The sequence below is a fragment of the Numida meleagris genome, chromosome 7, assembly GCF_002078875.1.
Source record: "Numida meleagris isolate 19003 breed g44 Domestic line chromosome 7, NumMel1.0, whole genome shotgun sequence".
NCBI lineage: Eukaryota > Metazoa > Chordata > Aves > Galliformes > Numididae > Numida > Numida meleagris.
Window position 1 is genome coordinate 7,478,318 of NC_034415.1, and position 19,614 is coordinate 7,497,931.

The 19,614-nt window shown below is 42.9% G+C and overlaps 1 protein-coding gene across 3 annotated transcripts in view; it reads left to right on the top strand.

Moving 5' to 3' along the window:
- The window catches only part of RFWD2 (ring finger and WD repeat domain 2), a 128,322-nt gene that overhangs the window by 55,337 nt on the left and 53,371 nt on the right, over nt 1–19,614 (top strand). For all 3 annotated transcript variants that reach the window (XR_002440969.1, XM_021403995.1, XM_021403996.1), the window contains exons 12-15: nt 345–488; nt 9,060–9,168; nt 10,907–10,988; nt 18,104–18,220. Coding sequence is in view for 2 of the 3 variants with exons in the window: in XM_021403995.1 (XP_021259670.1) it covers nt 345–488; nt 9,060–9,168; nt 10,907–10,988; nt 18,104–18,220 (452 nt within the window). In the remaining variant the exon portion in view is untranslated. The remainder of the gene's footprint in view (nt 1–344; nt 489–9,059; nt 9,169–10,906; nt 10,989–18,103; nt 18,221–19,614) is intronic.

Sequence of the window (19,614 nt, forward strand, 5' to 3'; positions counted from 1 at the left end):
AAAGCAAGTTTCCAGGGTGAGCCATCAGCTGTGATGTTTGGGTACCTTGTAATGTGTCTGGAGTAGTTGAACTGAAAGCGGTTAGACCTTCTGAACACGAGTTCATTTTGTAAATTGAAAAGTGGATGTGCTTGGACAGGATGATTAGAAAATGGTGCCTGAGAACAAGAACTCTGTTGGTGCCAGACCCTATATGGTGTTCTGTGTAGGGTATGTACTAACTGCAGTCTTCAGAAGGATGATTACCTGCTCTGCTGTACTGAAATGTACTTACCAGCCAGGTATTTTATCATCCGAATGTGTGTCGTGTTGCATGGTTCTCAATCTGTGCTTTTCTTTCCTAGTATTGAGTTTGACCGGGACTGTGACTACTTCGCCATCGCCGGGGTGACGAAGAAGATTAAAGTCTATGAATATGGTACAGTCATTCAGGATGCAGTGGATATTCACTACCCTGAGAATGAAATGACCTGTAATTCCAAAATCAGGTAGGCATTCACTTTGCATTTACACTCAGGCTGCCTTTTCCGTTAGCTTGCTTACGTGTTGTTTTTTTGTTGTTGTTTTTCTTTCCTTATCCACCGTGGGTAATACTTGGCTGGGAGGGGACGGGTGGAAAGCAGGAGCTGGCAGAGAGCTTGCTTTGTGTTCTGGGTGGGACCACGTGGCACAAAGCACTCCTGCTAGGGTATGCCAGGCCCAAGTATTCAGAGAAAGTGGCTTATGGTAGTGAACAGCCTTCATGTTCCTTGCAAATGCTGCTGGATGTCCACTTGTGTAAAACGAGAGTAAAACCTGAGTTGTGGATCTACAGGTAATATCAGAGCATATATAGATAACTTTTGTCCCCAATTCTTTACAACAGCCACCAGTTCATTTGCACTCTTCTCTTCGTTGATGAGATTCTCTCTGTCGCAGCAAGAGGTTATTGGTCCTCAGGAAACATGCCTCATTTGCACCTTCTGCCTATGAATTTATATTTGCCTGATGGACCTCAGAATATTGAGCTCTTGGGGAAAGATCTTGCTTGATTTTTGTACTTCTGTTGTTACTGTCAGTGTTTATTTTGTAATATTTAGAGGTGACTTAAGCCAAAAAAGAAAAGTATGGACTGTCTCACAACTTCTATCAAAAGAATCCAGCTAACGTAACTTAAAAAATCCTAATTCAGAAATTCTGTTGAAGTTCAAAAGTAAATAATGGAGGCAATCAAATCAATTCAGTACCTTAATAGAAGCCTTCAGCGTCTGTTGAACTCATTTGCTTTGATTCAGTACTCTGCATTTTGAAAACAGTAAAGCACCTTACAAGAGTGTGAGCAACAGATTTGTTTTCGATAACAGTCCCATTCCTGCTCTAACAAAATGCTGTTCGACAAAAATAATAACGTTTGCAAGCCAGTAGCCGAAAGTGGTGGTTTTGTAGTTAATACATTTTGTGAAATGGATCAGTCACCGTTCTGTCACTTACGGTGATTATTGTGTGTGTGTGTGTGACTGTTCTCTGAAGGAGAAGATGTAAATGCAACTGCTCAGGGGCTGGCTTTCAAGACTTTCTAACACGAGCATTGCTGGGTGAATGTGTGCATTGTGGGCTAGGCAGCATACAAATATAATAGGCACTCTCCCTGTGCAGCTGTGTGTTTGTATGATGCTTGTTTATGTGAATGCACCTGTTGGTTTGGAACGATCCCTTCATAATCAACTAGTGGATTTCTTCTTCATTCTCTTACCCCTCTCCTCTTCATAGCGTTGATATTTGTATCAGTATCATTCAGCTGTCTTTTCCCACCCTGATTTATCGCCTGCGAGGAGCTGAATATAAAGACTATGAGAGGAACCTGTATTGATAAGCCATACTGCTGATGGAGCTTATGTTTTTTGGACTTGTGAAATGCTCAGCTTTTTTGACCGAGTCCTAGCAGAGTTCACGCTGTTCAGCTTCATTATTCTGAAGAGAAGAGTGGAGTAATAGGAGAACAATCTAGCAGCTGATTAATACCTCTTGCCTTAATTAGGAGGGGGAAAGTAATGCGAATTTGGTATTTTGCTGTCCGAGTCTACTTCCCAACTTAGTGCTTCACATTTGATAGGAATCTGCCCCGACAGTCCTGCCAGGCATTAGGTAATTGTTTGTTCTCCCTTCCCTGGCAGCTGCTGGTGAGGAGAGCTGCATTAGCACATTCACTGATGTTACTCTTGTCAGCTTTGTGCTCCAGACAAGACACTGCTTGCATTCAGCATTTCTTCTCTTTCTCAAATCTCATGCATGTATACGTTGATATATATACGTGACGATGCAAATGTGTTGTCCTCTGACACTCTGCCTCAGCGGAGATGGACAAGGTCCTCTTCATTCATTTGCCTGCCCTAGTTTCTCTCATTCCTCCCAAGAAATGCTCTTTTTCTTTTTTTTTCCATTGGCACCTTCACATAATATCAACCTTCCTTCAGCATGTGGGTGCTTTTGGTTTTGACAAATAAAGTTAGGCTGTCAGTCAAATGCATCCTTGCTATATCCATTAGCTGTGCTGCCAGTCACTGGTCCTGGGGCTCTCTGTCACAGTGTAAAACAGTATAATAATTTGCTATTCTGAAGTGATGTAGCTTGAGGGAGAAGTTATATAGGAAGGAAGACTGTAATCTCATTACAGAATATTGCAGTATGCTGAAATTGTGCCTGCATTATAGTAAGAAAAAAAAAAAAGCCTTGGCTTAAGGCTGTTTCATCTTAATTTGGGTGGAAATACAGCATCTTCCAAAGGCTTATTCTAGCTCCTTACTAATGCCTTTCTATTACCAGGGACAAACATATCTCTGCAGCGCTGTGTGGGTGGCACCTCTCTTGTCCACTTGGGTGGGTTTGGAGGCTCCGTCATGGTGCTGCCATGGAAAAGTACATCTCCTATGGGACTGCCTTTGTAGGAAGCTTTGTGTCCCAGCTGGTTTTGGGAGGCCGTTTAAAAAAACAACAACAAAAAAAGCCTCTGGTATAAAGGTGATCTTGCAGCCAGCTGCAGGCGCTCAGCACAGCTTGTAACGTCCCTTCCCTCCATGCGCTGCACCAGGGCTGTCTGTCTGCAGGCGGTTTCATTCTCCAAACCCACGTCATGGGAAGCTCACCCTAAATCGATCCTGGTTAACCTTGTTCGAGGCGATGATGCTGGAGCATAAATCATTAGCTTAACACCGGTGACTCAGCTTTGGGGGAGCAGCGGCTCAGGCGGGCTTTCATCGAGCTGACAAGTGACAGCAGGGGCAAGGCCTAGCTCGGCCTGGTGCCAGGCCTGCTGTCCTGGAGCAGCGGGGAAGGGGAAGGCAAAGGAAAATGGGAAGGGAGGAAGGAGGGAGGAGAAGGGCAGCCCTGGTCGAGGCTGGCACCAGCCCTGCCAGCGTGGGTGCCCACTGCAAGCTTGGGTCTCACCGAGTGGTGATGGATTGTAGGCCTACTTGGAGCAGAGCCCTGGCACTGGCTGTACCCGAGCTGCTCTTCCTCTTTTCCCACCCCCTCTGTACACCCACCTGCTTCTGAAATGCGTTCCTTTTTCGTCGTCTGCTGAGTTTTTTCTGATCTTTATTTTTAAGAATGGGGAAGGAAGTTGGTGTGTCAGTTTTCTGGTAAACGCGCGTCGCATCCCCCGGGAACGACAGAGGCAGAAGCTTCCAAGAAAAACACAAGATGACACATAAATCCTCATAAAAATCCCATTTACAGATTCATAGCTTCAGCACAAGAAACAAATCCTGGCATTGTGCAGGAGCTATAAACAGCACCGTGTGAGCTAATTATGATTTGCTGTGTCCCAGCTATGGCAGGCAGTAATCTGTAGCTCCCTCTGAGCAGGGGAAGTGGGAGAGGACCAGAGTGGGATGAACAGCAAGCACAGCTCTCCTGTGATTTATCCAGCAGGCAGAATGGTTGCTTTGCCATAGATTGCAGCAAGGAAAGGAGGGGAGAAAAGAAAAGAAAAAAGAGGGCTAGTGTTCCAGGTAAAAGAAATTGGTTTAGGCCTCATTAATCCATAGTAGGTGATGTGCAAGCGTGGCTAGGTAAACACGCCTTTGAAAAGCGTGTTTAATATTCTGCATGCTCACCACTGTGTGTGTTTGCAGCATCTGTACTTTGGTGATAGATGTTACCACAAGCCGCCCAAATCGGCTGCATCTCTTTAGTCAACTGCAGTAAAAGCTTGGTGGTTGGTTTTGTTTTTTTTTTTTAAATAGGAGGCTGCTAGTATTTTATTGTTCTCATTTTTTGGTGTCAATAAATCAAATGCATGATTTGCTCTAGCCTAATAGCAGTTTGCAGGCATATTACTGTCAATTTTTAAAGTGTCATTCAGTCCCCACTATTAAGCTTAAATTAAGCAAAAACTCCGTGTGGTGTTTTTCAGCTTAGTGGGCTATTTGGGGAGGTATGATCTCTGTTTATGCCGAAAAACTTCAAGAACGGTTGCTGGGCATCTATATTTCTGCTGCAGAAAACAAGTTACTAGAAAATACACCTCCAACTTCCATTAATTCCAGCTTTAAGGGTAACTGCCTTATTTTGCTGTAAGATTAAGGGGGTGTTATTCTTTAAAAGTATTTCTCTCTTAACCCCACGAGAGACTTTCTTTGGATTGATTAGGAAAAAAAAAAATCTGGTTTTAATATTTGCTATGATGCTCTAATTCTGTATGTCTCTGAAGTATTTGGTTAGTGTTGTTGGCCACAGGGATGGTCCTTGCAGTAACAGATCACTCCTTTAAAGGCATTTTTGTCCTAAAATTACTGGGCACTAGTTCACTCATGGCATTAGACAGGATCTGAAGCATTTGGCACTCAAAAGCAGGTCAGCCCACAAGTAGTTTGTGCCTTATTAAAAGCTTTAAGTCCGTTTCACTCACTGCCAGAGGACCAGTTGACACCTGGTAACTTCATCGTGGATTTGAGACATTTCAGCCATAAAAACGTTGGCTCATGAAAGAAACATCAGCGCAACTGACAGCGCTCACTGAGCTGCCCACTCGTGTCACTGAACAAAATGAGCATAAATCTTCACAGGGTCAGGATTTTTGTGTGTCCGGACCAGATGCCAAGGTTAGGAGGGTGCTTCAGCAGGGGATAATTAGCTTTCAGTGAGACCTTCTCAGCAAGTTTCTCCTAGCTAATCTCTTGGAAAGAAAGCTGTCATAAATTACAGCAAAGTAAACCTCAGGTGCAACCGTTGCACTGTTTGTGGGCGAAAGAATAAAGTGAAAACTGATGAGTATGGCCAGTAGTATTTAAAATAAAAGCTGACCTTCACAACCCCCTATTAATTATGCATTATCTCAGCCCTAGGTATCTATCTTTTGTATTATTTTGTATCATACATCATAGCCTCTGCATTTCAATTTTTCCCCTGTACGTGGCTGCAAGCCATCCAAAGGTTGTCTACAAAAGGTCATTTCTATATACTCCTGGGGTTTTTGTGCTTAACTCACCTGAGGACTGAGTAAGCTGCATTTTTGGTCCATCTCCGCTTTGCCCTTTCCTTTCCCGGTCTCCATCTTGCTCACCCATGCATTTCCGAGTCTTAGTTTGTTACCCACGATTACATCTCACAGGAACCCGAGAAGATAAAAGGTCTTGGAAGTTTCAACTAAACTGCCTGCGTTGGGTATGGGAAAAGGATCAGCCCCTCCCCAGTACCATCTGCAGTACCATCCCAACCCTCTGTAGATCCCAGAGAAGCCACGTGGAGGAGGGAGCTGTAGATGTGCTCAGAACAACTTGTTCTTCATCTCTTTCCAGCCATTACTCTATTTTAACAGAAGGAGCAATTAGGTAAAAAGTGTCCTTTACCTGGAGAAGGAGCTGCCCTCTGTCTGTTCCAACCCCAAATTGTTCTCTACGAAAAGTTACTTTTGAGGCTTTAAATTGTAAAGGAGCTCAAGTACTGCAATGTCAAGGAGAACACTCTGATTTCAGACTTTGTAGAGAGTTGGGTGGTGATGAGGGGAGAATTAAAGCAGAGAGGTGGAACAAGATTGTCTTTGTCTTATGATGATCCTTTAATCATATCCCTTAAAAATGAAAGATTTATGGTGTGTGTGACTTAAAAGGTGCTAATTGAACCACTTAGTTGCTGCAAATCCCAAAACATTTTTCACCTGTCAGTTCGTGTTTTCCCTCTCAGTCTATCTACAAATGGTTTCCAAGTGAGTGTTAACCCCTTGTTAACGCCATCGGGATAAGTGGTGCAGAATGCTTAGCTTAGTCTTTGCTGTGCCAGATCTAATGGACGTGCTTTGGGACACAGAAACCCTTCATTTTTTCTCTGTTTATATTGATTGCTGAGATAATGTATTACTTCTCCTTACAAGCCTGACATTCCTTGCAGCCTTAGGCGTTCTTAGGTCCAGCGCATCTCAAACAGCACCGTGAAGCTGACCTTTATATTTTCCTACCTACTCGGTAATTCCAAAGTTTCAACAGTAGGGATGATTTTCATTATTATTATTATTATTTACAAGATGCAGTTATACAGTTACCCTCTTCATAGTTCATTCTCTAACCAGCCAGGCTGGCACCAGCCCATCTGCCTTTCTCTCCTCCTGCTGATACTGCCTGTCTGACGTGGTCTCAAAGCTGTCTGGATGGAAGAGTGCATTTTCAGAGATTTGGCCCCGTGCTGTATTCTTTTTGCTCTTCTATGATGGCTAAACTTAGATATGTTTTTCTTAAGCTATCTCCTTGAAGCACTGACGTGAACGGAGCTAAGATGATGGGGAGGAACAGGCTTAAACAGATATCTGTCTGCTGCAGCGTCTGCCCCCTGCCAGCGCTTGGAGGCTGCTCCCAGCCCAGAGCCCCGTGCAGTAGCTGTAGGGCTGTGAGCTGCTGCTGCTTCCATCAGTGGTCACCTGGTAGCAGGACTCCAGATGTCAGCTGCGGTTCTCTCTGGTCTCCTGCAGTCCTTGGTGGCCTGCCAGCTGTGTTTGGTCCACGGGGAGCCGCTTCGTCCTCAGGATGAGGCTTCAGGTTAATCATCGACTCAGGACTTGCCTTTCTCTGGGCACCCAGAGGTGGTAGCATCGACACAATGATATCTCTTTAATGATACATTTGGGGACAGTCCCTACAAGGGCAGAAGACGCGCTTTCTAATTAATGACTTATTCAGGAAAAAGCGTTGCCTGAGCTGTGTCGCCTCAACCCTTCTCTCCCCACCTGGTGGTACAAGAGAATGATTTATATTGAGTAAGTGAGACTTACAAATTTTTGAATGTGAAGTTTCGCAAGCGGTAGGTGGCTTTTACAAGAAATAAATGTGCAAGGGTGAGAACAGGCTGTACATCGATAGAGGTGAACACAAGGAGTGCGGCCGTGCAGAAGGAAGTTGCCAGTAATACACTGGGGAAGGAGAGTCCTGAAAGCTTTCTCTGAGCATTGCACAGTGGCGTGAGAGGCTTGTTGAAAACTGCTTCTGTTGGATGGCTTGCTCTTATTTTAAGTTAGATTAATGCGTACGGCAGAGCAAGTCAGAGCTAGAAGGTTTGGATCGCTCAGCAAAGTTTCCTGTTGATGCAAGCACTGACAGCATGTTATTTTTTTTTTTCACATATTTCGTTCAATTTGTCTTAGAAACCAGCTGGGTTTCTTGCTTCACATTACTCACATAAACTTGTTGGTGCTACGGTTAAATAGCAGTGAGCTGAGATGAGTGGTTGATACCCGTAGTCCCCTTGCAATTTTAAAATTGGCACACCCAATAAATCTGAACTTGGTCAGGAGTAGGACCCCAGAGCAGCTTGCTAATCAAAGAACAATGGTGTTTATATTTTTAAACTGCCTTAGCAAAGGAAAAGGATTTTCCCCTACTCAGATGCCTTATTCCTGAAGAAAACAGGATACAAGCATACAGTGGAACCAAGAATTTGCCAAGGTAAAATGCTCCCAAGTGATTCCATGTATCTGTATCGTATTTCAAAGTGCAGCTGCACTAATCAAAGGGCGACTAAGAAGTTACGGAATCCTGGACTTTTAGCTAAAAATTGTTGGTTAAAACTTGGTCCCAAGGCTGCCCTAATCTAGTTAACTGTGTCAGAGTGGTTTGATGACCTGCACGAGTTGGCTCTGTCAGTTCAGTTTCTGCTACATGCGTCGCAGTTGATACCAACTGGCGTGCTTTTGTGCCAGATGGCCCAAAAATTGGTGAACAAGTATTACAAATTTGCTTACCTCTGTCACATTTTCAGGAGGCAGAGCGGAGGCATAGTGCCAGAGCCATATGAATGTGACTTGGCAGTATTGTTGGACTTGTTTTGTCCGCTAGCAGTTAGTTTGTCAGTGGAATTGTCATTTAGTTTTTATGCCTGCTGAAGTCAGTTCAAATGTAAACCCATGCAATGCACTTCCCGGTCAGCAGCCTCTCCTAAATGGCCCATAGCAAACAAACTGCTGTTTTCCTCTGGTTAGGAGGTGGGTTTTCCACATTTGCTGATATCTGGAAATAATTTTTCAGAAGTCACAGGCTCACGTATGTAGGTACATGTATACAGAACTACCTATGTGTCAGGGAGCAAGACTGTTGTGCCTTCCATGCCACTCTACGCTTTGCATGTGTAGCTTCTCTTAGGTAAGTAGTTATCTTTGTAGTAATAATAAAATAGTAGCTATTGGCAAGAGGTTGGGTCATCAAACACTAAGCTCTCTGTGGGAGTTTTTGAGGAGTTAAAACCAGAACAGTGGCAGTATTAGAGATGAATATACCTAAGAAGTTATTTATTAGCTCAAATCCTATCACTTCGCATGCTTAAGTGATGTCACTGTCACTCACTCCTATACAAAGCTTTTCTTTTAGCTTGTGGAGGAAGGTTTGTTGTTTCTGGTGGTTTTTGGTGTTGTCCTTTCTCAAGTGTCTCAGTGGCATGAATGAATGAATCACAGAATCATCTAGGTTGGAAAAGACCTTCGAGATCTTCAAGTGCTGCATGCTTTTTAAGGCCTAATCACCTGACGTATTGCAAGGTGTGGTTTAATGTAAGACTGACCTGGCTCTTTGTTTATTTTTTATTTTTTTCTTTTTTTGAAGCTGTATCAGCTGGAGTAGTTACCACAAGAACCTGCTAGCCAGCAGCGACTATGAAGGCACAGTCATCCTGTGGGATGGGTTCACGGGACAGAGATCCAAGGTCTACCAGGTAAGGTGTAATCAGCGAGCAGCACTTCTCCCCACTATGGACCATGTCGAGGGAGCAATGTTCAGACTGAGATGCAGCTTTTAGTCCAGCAGCAGGTGAAATAGATGCTACTTCTGTTTGACAAATGTCTTATCCATACAGCATTATTGAGCTGTTGTCCTTTGAGCGAGGCAGCTCTGTCTTCTTGTCACAGTCGTGAGGCAGTTGATGTTTTCTTGCCACTAGTCTTGCTGCAGCTCCTGGGCAGGGAGTCTGCCCAGGGAGAAATAAGTTCCCGGAACTTGTTTGTCTCATCCTTCTTTAGAAACCTTTGTCTGGCTCTCTCCATACCTGTTCCATGTCTGTCTTTGTCAAAAGCCTTTTGTAAAATCCTGCAGTGATTACTGTTACAGACGTTTGTAAAGCAGAAGAGCAAAATGCAGACTTATGTGGCAAGTCTAGGGGAACGGAATTGTAGGCAGAAGGCTTCCTGGTGCTGTCCTGTGCTCAGGAGAGCAGCGTGTGTGCATTTGTGGACTGAGCTCAACAGTGAGCCCTATTTTGTGATAGCTTCCTGGTATTTTATCTTTTCGTGCCATTTGAACATTGTGTTTTCATTTAACGGATCTGAGAGCCTTGTGGTCAGAACAAGGAGGCTGAAAGCAGAGGTGGCCTGCGTGGTGTGTAGGTAGAATGCTGCACTGAGACTGGTCTGTGACGATGAATGAACTGCAGACCAGCCTTCAGTTCCTCTTTCTTGACAGTCCAACATAAGTTTTAATTCCTACTTAAGGCTTGGTTTACTTTTTAATTGTGTTTTAGTCATTTACAATGTTTGTTTTCATTAATCCTGTACATATGTCAATTAAAAAGAAATGATACCGGACAAAATAAATCTTGTCTGTTTTCCTCACAAATACGTTTTGCATTTCCTTGAGACTAAGTAATGAGCCTAGAGAGGACCCAGCTGTTGCTTGTGTTAAAACAAATTTTGCTTCCTATCAGATCCCTGAATTTTTGACTTAGATTTACATACATAAAGGCACGCACACTGACATCTGCCTCACGTGTATTAGAAATCCTATAGTGACTTTGTCCTGGCGAGCTTTTCATGTTATCATCTTGCTAGCTTGTTTAAAGGCTTTAAGCAAAGGGTTTGACTGAGTTTTGGGTTGCATTCAATGCAGTGCTTCTGATTCCACACGCGATATGTCAGCGTTATAAATACAGCTCTTCTGTGTTTTGTGTGCAGGCTTGAAAGTATATGTTTGAGTGGAAAAACACAGGATTAGACACCAGAAGTTGCGTTTAATAATTCAATATGAAGATGAGGGCTTCCAAGACTTTCTCGTAGATGTTCAAAGTGGCTTTGGACAGACATCTTAATCAGTATTGGGAGACAAAGCTGTATTCTGCTAGAATAGTTAGCAGCACACACTGGAAAAACAGTCAAATCATGCTGGGAAAATAGATCTTTAACATATATTTCTTGAAATCATAATTGCTTCAAATTGAAAAATCAAATTGAAAAAAAGAAGCAGTGTTAGTTTTTAAAATTGCTGTTCTGCTGCTGTCTTCTTTCAAGCCGTGTCTAGCATACTACAAGCATTGGTCTGATTGGGAGAAAACTTGTTGAGAAACCTCCAGAAGGGCCAGGAGTATCCTGACAATTTATATCGAGCAGCATGCATTTTTCTTTTCCTGTTTTACCACATTACAGCTCACTGCCTTGAAATATTTGTCTTTTTTCTCTAAACAGGAGCATGAGAAAAGGTGCTGGAGTGTTGACTTTAACTTGATGGACCCAAAGCTATTAGCTTCAGGCTCTGATGATGCAAAAGGTATTTTTTTTTTTTCCCCTGTCTCTGTGCAGAAGACTTACACTTACATTTACGTTCCCTTTGAGGAACAGAAATGTGATATTTCAAGTAGCTGATTCCTCAGCTGCCTTCAGTATTGTTGATGTGGTGACATGTCAAGATACCACCAAACTGTTCAGAACTTAGAGCGGGAGAGCCTTTGTTGAGATGAAGATTTCTTGGTGTGACGTTCAATTTTGGGGTAACATACTCTCTAGCTAGCATCTTCCAGAGCACTAAACAAAACTAAATGTGTTTTTACATTAGTTAAGCTTGTTGAGTTAAAGCCTTGGGGCCTTTCAAAAGAACAGCATGTATTTATGTTTCAAAAATTAGGTTGTCAGGCAAAAAGCAGACACTGAACAGCAGCAGGCGTTTTTACCTATAGTTCTGAACATTAGATGTCCTGCACAAGAAGAAGCATCTCTCTTTTACAATGTGCAGGGTGTTTTTCAGAGCTTAATAGAGTTGGGCAGTGGACTCAATGGGAGCGTTGGGAGCTACTCTCAACTTTCCACACTTGAGGGCCCATTTGTCAAAGAGTTTTTGGAGAGCTGTTATGGCAACTCTTTCCCAACCTACCTGGAAGGTAAATGCTCTTAGAAGAGGAGGCAGGAAACGTCTAAAGAAGAGGATAGCACTGAGGAATGTGTAGCATTTGTGACATTCTTCATCCCTAATGAACAAGATTTTATCTATAATGTGTTTACAATATCAAACTGTTGATCAAGCAAAAAGAGCTTTGGAGTCCCTTTTGTAGGATGGGGATGAACTCTGCTAGATGGGCTAACAGAGCCCTGGTCAGAGCTGTTCATGATTTGCTTTGAAATGATAAATTCTGCATAGCCATTAAACCTTGAAAACCTCTAAAATGCTTTTAAATACTGTTTCAGAAGAAAGCTGTGTTAGTGCTCCTCAAATGCATTTGATGCTGTTCATGTCGTTAGCAATTTCATTTAGAAAGTGTAGCTTTAATGATTATTTTATATTAAAGGTGCTTTTTAATATATTTTTCTTTATGCTTTCCCCCTTTTGGTTGGAAGTCAGGAGTGTTTTGTGTGTGCCTAAATGCAGTGTGGCCGTTCACCTTGTAAATTATCTGCCTTTCCATCACTTTGCTCCCCACTCATGCTATGCATTTGAAGAAGCTTATCTACCAGGTAGACGCGCATTTATTAGCATGTTAACAAGTTGTCCAGTTGTGGAAAGCCAGCTGCAAGCAGAGCTCTTGTCTCTAACTTGACAGTTCACTTCTTCAATAGTAGTTTTTAAGAGCGGTGTATACTTAGAAATTATTGTAATAAAGTCTGCAGATCCACAGAAATTGCATTTCCATCCACAAAGGTCTTTTGAAGGTATATTGGGGAGGGGTTTTTTATGTGAATAGAACTGGCCTGGAACGTTTTATCTTTTACCTCCACCATGGTTTGCCTGTGATTTGCATACAAAACAAGCAAATGAATGGCGTCCTGTGTGAGTGTTAGAAATAAGCACCGCTTTTAAGTCTTTCAGGTACAAACATCCAAATTAAACTGGCATCGGTGTCCAACTTCCATTTCACATTAAAAGGGTTAAATTTGAGGAAAAGGTAACACCTATGAATTGTCTTCACTTGTAAATCTGCCTAACTTCTGTTTTTGTCTTTCTGCTTACCTTAATGAGTGCTTAATGTTGTTCTGGCCAGCCCTGCGTGTGCATTAAGGACATATTTGGCCAGTACAGCATCTGGTGGGAAATATATCCCCTTCCTGTTCTCTTTTACTTCTCTCCTTGTGCGAGGCCACACTGGGCTTTCTAGCAAGAAATTCTGATGGATTTGATAGTTATTGGTGTGACCAGGACAATTGGAGCTAATCTCTCCACGTTTCTCCAGAAAGCATGGGTGTAAAATTTTTCTGTCAAGTGTTCAGGACAAGCCAGCAAAAAAGTGACAGCTTAGCCAGTGCTTTCTGCTTGCCTGTGTATCCGCCTGTCTCTTCTCAGTCTTTTCAAGTTGGAGGCTAATTTTTAAAGCACTCGGTATCCTCAGTAGGTATGTACTGGGAAAGGAGATTTTAGATTAATAATCCTATCGTCGATGCTTCACAACAGTCTCTGCCAGGGCTCAGACGCAGCGAAGAGGATGCTAATGAATGAGGTGTCACAAAGGATAAAATGCTTCTGATACAATAAGAAACAACATCCTCGGGTGTTGGGTCCTGCGTCAGCCTCTTCATTAGATGAACATAATCCAGGATGCTTATTTGTGGAAGATCTTTGTACTTTAATAGCAGGTAATGAGAGCGTAAAAGCATTAATGTACTTGAAATAGCTACCGTGTGCATGAAAACCTCTTTTTGTCTGTGGTTGTCATGCGCTCCCCTTTTAAAGGGGCAAAGGTAGTTGAGTATGTATGTCTACAGAGAGCCAAAAGTGCATGCCACCTAGATGGCAGTCAGCAAAATTAGTGTTTACTTGTGATACAAACAGCCTAGGGAAACTGCACGGTCTTAATTTCAGCTCCTTTATATACATAATAATGGCAGGAGTACGATTCTCATGTAAGTAGGAAAGGGTGAAGCTCTGCTCTTTCAGCAGAGATGATTTAATTTTGTGGCAGCGTACAGTCGATATTGAAGTGCTGGGTAGTGCTGGAGCTAGTGCAGACTTGCAGCTCTTCCTTAACCCAACATCACTATCGGTTCTGGGCTGGGATTGCAGTTTAATGGCCAGAGTGAAGTTAGCGAATGAGATAGTGATAGCAAAATATTACCTGTTGCCATGTAGGTAGAATTTAAATCTTCACTGAGGTAGTGGCCAGTTCTGGAGTGATCAAGCTCATATTCCCTGCTCTCATCTTTTTGAAGCTCTCTGGTGCTTACAGAGATGCTAGCAATACTGACTAGTTACCTATAGAAGGAGTCCTGGCTTTATGACCTTTCCCTTACCTGTAGTCCCCTCACTATCCCCAACTCCAAACAGAGAGCTGAAGCAGAACAGAAGCAGCTGTGAGGGTTCTGAGCTGTGGTAGAAGTTTACTTTTCGTTGTCTCGTGGCAATGGAGGAAAGCAAGCATCTATTTTATTGCATATAAGAGAAAATGATTTCCTTGGTAAGTGAGACCGTGGGTGCCAATCCTGCAGCTGTTTTTCATAGTACCTGTAAATTTGATGGGGTAACATAGATTCACTGAGTTGGCCTCATGGAATGGTGCTGAGAACTGCAGGTCAGAGTGTGTTCCCAGCTGTGGTGAGGATATCAGGGGTGCTTCATTTTCAATGACACTTAGCTCCTTCGGCTTCTACTGACTTTCAGTGCAGTTTTAGGTGTTTACAGCTCTTGAAATATCAGGCTGAACTTTCAGCTTGTTCGTTTTCCTGGCTAATAGCAGTTCAATAACTTCCCGGAGCTTTGAGGGCCATTGTATTCAACTGGGAGTGCCTCAAAAGGTCAAGATGATGCTGATAGGTAAAGTGGCAACCCAGATACCTGACTGACAGTCTTAAACTTTCTGTGCACAATGAGGAACACCTCGCAGTCATTGCCTGGTAACAGTCTGGAGTTTATATCATGCTCCTGACCTTACCATCAGTGTGCTGATCGCACACGTCAGCCCCTTCAGCTATCGCAGTACAGGCTTCCACCTCCTTTCTTAGTTAGTGTTTGGTCTACAGAAGATTAATTTATAAACTGACGCATCTGGTCCTGAATAAAAATAATCTTAAAGAGATTTAAACAATTTTAAATGGAGAGGGCTGCTTCAGAGGCATCTTCTTTCTTGTGTGGTGAGGAGTGGGCACTTGGCCACTTAGAAGTGTATCTGTCAGAAGCAGCAACACTAGGCAACGTGCTTTGAGAACTTGTGTTGTCGAAATAGTCAATCTCAGATGGTTGTTTGCCTCATCTACACAATTCTAAGTGATAAAGACATCTGTGTATTGTATAATTACTGCCTCGACCTCGGCGCTGAAAGCTACAGTAAATAAACTCTTATGAATTACGCTTTATTAAACTGTCAGTTCTTCATGAAAAAATAATGGACAGTTCTAGGTAGAACTTGACAAGTTTCATTATGTGTTGTTACACGTTGCATATATTCTTTTTTATGGCACTGACTAAGATATAATTGGAGCCTAGTATATCCCACAGCAGCCAGATCACAGAAATTGCTGCAGACTCTAATCTGCATCTGTCAGTTGTAACGAATATTATGATGGCTTTGAACACGCAGGTTGACTCTTTGCTAGATAAATGGCTGTGCTTGCGACTTGAAGACTTGAACAAAAAAGCTGAAGCTGAAACGTAGCCCTCAAATAACTTCTGCCACAAAACTGAGACCAAATGGCTAGTTAGTGGAATGGCTAGTTAGTGGTTTCAAGAAGAGACTTGGCCGCTTTGGACACTGCTTTAAATGTCAATATGCAGCTGGAAGGCTTCAAGATGAGTCTGTTTGCTTTTATTCCTAGATTTGGGAAGAACGTTTCCCTAAATTGTGAGAACATTTTAATTCTCTGCATACCTGAATTTTAAGCAGTGTTGTCTGCCAGCAGTGTCCTCTATAACCACAGCATTATTTGCTTCCTATTCTGTTACATTCGTAAATGTGACGTCCTCTACTGCCACTGCAACTTAGAGTGCATTTATCTTGGTGTCTGTTCATTAAAGCAAAATACTAGTGTTTTATTATATTGCAAAATTATCTTTCCTAGCTTTGTGCTTCTCTTCTGTCCCCCGTTGTGAAACACAGTGGAGGAGGTATATCTTCCAGCCTTACTTGGGGAAAAAAGAGCATCTTAAGCCATGCTTACAAGACTGTTTGTTTTATTTACAAATGTGGCTTGATGTTTAAGGTGAACATTATAGCTCAGGTAAATAAGGATAGATTTATTTCTGCAAACCAACAACAGTGTGGGTGCTGTTTTCATTGAACTTTACGTAATGGCTTTATGTAAATCCCCTATGCATCAGTGTTTGTGTTTTTGGTGTCTTCCTGCTGCCTTGTAACGGTTCCAGGCAGCTGTCAGATGCCAGCATAGTGCAGTATTTGAAAATGATTTGCTGGTGTGCTCTGAGCAGTCATGTATTTCCTCTGTTCCCAAAGCCGTTCTCCAAGGTATGAGCAGACATTGCCAGCTTTTCATTAATAGCAATACTATGAAAAAGTAGGTACACTGGAATGAACCTGCCAACATTCCTTCTTTTCCTTGACTTAAAACACCCTTGGATAATCCCCGCAGAAGCCTTGCTTTTCCTTCAGAGCTCCAGGGAATGAATGACCAGGAGAAGGTACAGAGGAGCACTTGGCAGGTGGAAGGGACACACCATGAGACAACTTATTTCATTTATTTATTGACTATAGTGGGAAGCAAGATTCCTACTCCTCTTTGCCATTTTTACTTGCTCCTTCACCTCCAAAACAAGCTTTATGTCAAAAGATGGCAGAGATGGCCACAGATCTGAAGAAGCCCCATCTGAAGAAGTTCTTGGAGCTGTTAAAGGGATTAAGCCTTTGTGTAGCCCCTGCATGCTCAGCTCTTGGCTTTAGCTTGCTCTGCCTCAGAACACTGTTGATGATGCTAAAGAACAGCGCAGCTCGCTCAAGAAAAGGGGAAAGGGAGAGCATTCAAATCTGCTTTAAGTCTGCTTTGTAGACTTAAATCAACCTTGCTGACACTAGTATGCTGCACTTAGGGCATCTGTACCTTTGCCATTGATGTACATTTGCCAGCTGTGTCTTCAGCTGCACCAAAAGCAGCATGGTCAACAGTCAGTGTGAGGGAGGTGACTGGCCCTTCTGCTCTGCCCTCATGATGTTCCATCTGGAGTATTGCATCCAGGTCTGGGCCCCCCAGCACAAGAAGGTTGCAGAGCTGTTGGAGCAAGACCAGAGAAGGACCGCAAAGATGTTCAGAGGGCTGGAGCACCTCTCCTATGGAGAAAGGTTAACGGAGTTGGGCTTGTTTAGCTTGAAGAAGAGAAGGCTCTAGGGAGAGCTCACTGTGGCCTTCCAGTATGTAAAGGGGGGCACGCACGAAAGCAAGGGAGGAACTTTTTATAAGGGCATGCAGGAATAAGACAGTGGTTAATGGGCTTTAAACTAAAAGCCATTACTACTAGAAGGGTAGGTTTAGGTTAGATACTAGGAAGAAATTCTTCACAGTTAGGGTGGGGGGGGGGGTGCTGGCACAGGCTGCCCAGACAAGCTGTGGGTGTCCCATCCATGGAGGTGCTCAAGGCCAGGTTGGACAGGGCCCTGGGCAGCCTGATCTGATGGGGGGCAGCCCTACCCATGGCGGGCGTTGGAACTAGAGGATCTTTTAAATCCCTTCAAATTCAAGCCATTCTGTGATTCTGTTTTTGAAGAGTAAGACTGACCACGTGGGGAGCACCTAACACTTCATCTTTAAGGTTAAATGTTGCTTTAAGTTTTTGTGGAGAGTGGGGAAAGCTAAATTTTGAAAAGCCACTGGTGTTTTCTGTTGATCTTCCTGTGAAGCACTGTAGTACTTTTGGGGAAGAGCTTGTTCTGTACAACATAGTTTAATCAGTGTTCACACAGCAGTGTGGAGAAACAGTAGAGTTCTTTGTACCAAGGAAATATATCATCATAGGAAGCTAGCATACTAATTTCTTTTCTGTCTGTGCCAGTTTCTTGAGAATAAAACAAGTTGTTCTTACTTGCTTGTGTTTGAGCATACAATTAGGTGCATTTATTAAGTGCAAAGCAATTCTGCCTTGGAGCATGGAGTTCTGTACATCTCAGCAAGGGAACAAAGAACAAAAGGGGTATAAACCTTCCTGCTCGTGGTTATATGAATCTGCAGTCCAGTGGTCTTAAATGCTGAGATTATAACATGCAGTGAGCCAAGTGTTCTGCAGCCATCAGCTGTGTGGGACGTGGACCTTCAGCATCTCCTAAGTGTATGGGGATGAGTGGAGTATTGATGTACCTGGGAAAGTTATCGAGCTCCGTAGCCATCAGTTACAATCTGACCATTTCTAATTGTTAACATCTCGGCAAATGAGGTTGTTTGTAATCTTAGTTATGAACGAGATTTTATACTCTTCAGATGAAGCTGGGTGTTTTTGCTTACTAACTTCTTTTTCTGTTTCCCTAGTGAAGCTGTGGTCTACCAATTTGGACAACTCCGTAGCAAGCATTGAAGCCAAGGCGAACGTGTGTTGTGTCAAATTCAGCCCCTCTTCTAGGTATCACCTAGCTTTTGGCTGTGCAGGTAGGTGAAAGGATCTTTGGGGAAAGATATTGTTTCTTCCTTCCTTTAAGCTTCTTATTTCCCAGATGACTTGAGGTTGGCTGCAGTTCTTAGGACTGTAGTATCTTTGTAGTTAAAATGCCTCTGAGTAAAGCTTTTCAAGTCTGCAGTCACCCAGAAGACATCCTGATACCTGAGTGTCAACTCCTTCCTGCAGCCTGACTTTAATTTTTGCGTCCATCAGAGAAAAAAGCTCATGAAAGCAAGTCACACAATGTGTTCATTGAGATAGCTGAGGCAACCAAGCAAATCTCAGCTCTGTGAGTCTTGAAGCAAGGTCAACGTGTTAACACGGTGATAGTTATTCTTTCAAATTTACAGCATTGCATATAAATAGTAGAAAACCGTACTGGGAGTTTTAACTGGTTTTACCTGAGGCGTGCTGTAAAACAGTGGTTGTCCGTGTTTCCCGTTGCTGCAGCTATGATCTCTGTGCACGGGCTGATGTTTTCCTAGGTTGAGTAAAGCATCACTGTTAATGGTTTGGGGGATTTGTTGATGTCACTGGGAAAGGCACGATGAGACTGCTATTCACTTAGGTTAAATAGGTTTTGGTGTTCATACAAAGGCTTGAAAGCAGAGCTGGTATCGCTTCAGGAGGAAACTGTATCGTGCTACACATGCAGCAATTGAAACTTAGAGGTACCTATAAATGTTTAACCAACTCTGCATTTCCTTTCTCCTCAGGGAGTTTTAATGTGCTTGTAACTAGATGTTCTGATGACACTTGCTATCTCTGGACTTTGGGAGATACGTTGATCGCATTCTTGCAGCCCCTGGTTTGCTGTTTTCTTTAGGTGTTCCAATTTCCAGCCTGGTTCTACTTAGATTGACTCTTAAGAGCAAAAATTCATTTGCATTTTGATACACTGCAAAAAATGGATTCAAGTTGGACTGTAAAATATTGACTTGCTTGACAGGCATCTTGCTGAAGGTTAGTGAATTACATGCAAGAATAGAATTGAATTACAATACCTACTAGCAGCATTTGAATGAAAGGGGCTATCTGTGAAAGGCTCTAGGGAACGATGTGAGCACTAGCTCCAAATGGATCAACTACTGATTAAAATAGATATGTAACAGCACCACGAAGCAGAATTCTTCCAGATAAATCAGTGACTGGGATTCTTTTCCACCTGAAAGGCAGGGGAGAGGATAAGGCACAGATAAATCTATGAGGGTTTTTGAAGCTGTAGGGCACATGGGAGGCAAACAGATAGCGTGTCTGTATCCATCAGGCCACACTCATGCCTAATGAACCACAGTTGTCTCTTCTTCAGTAAGTTACTTGGGGAAAGAGGCGTTAGTGGGCACTAGGGGTTAACTGGAAGCTTCAGATGACTACATGTGCATTT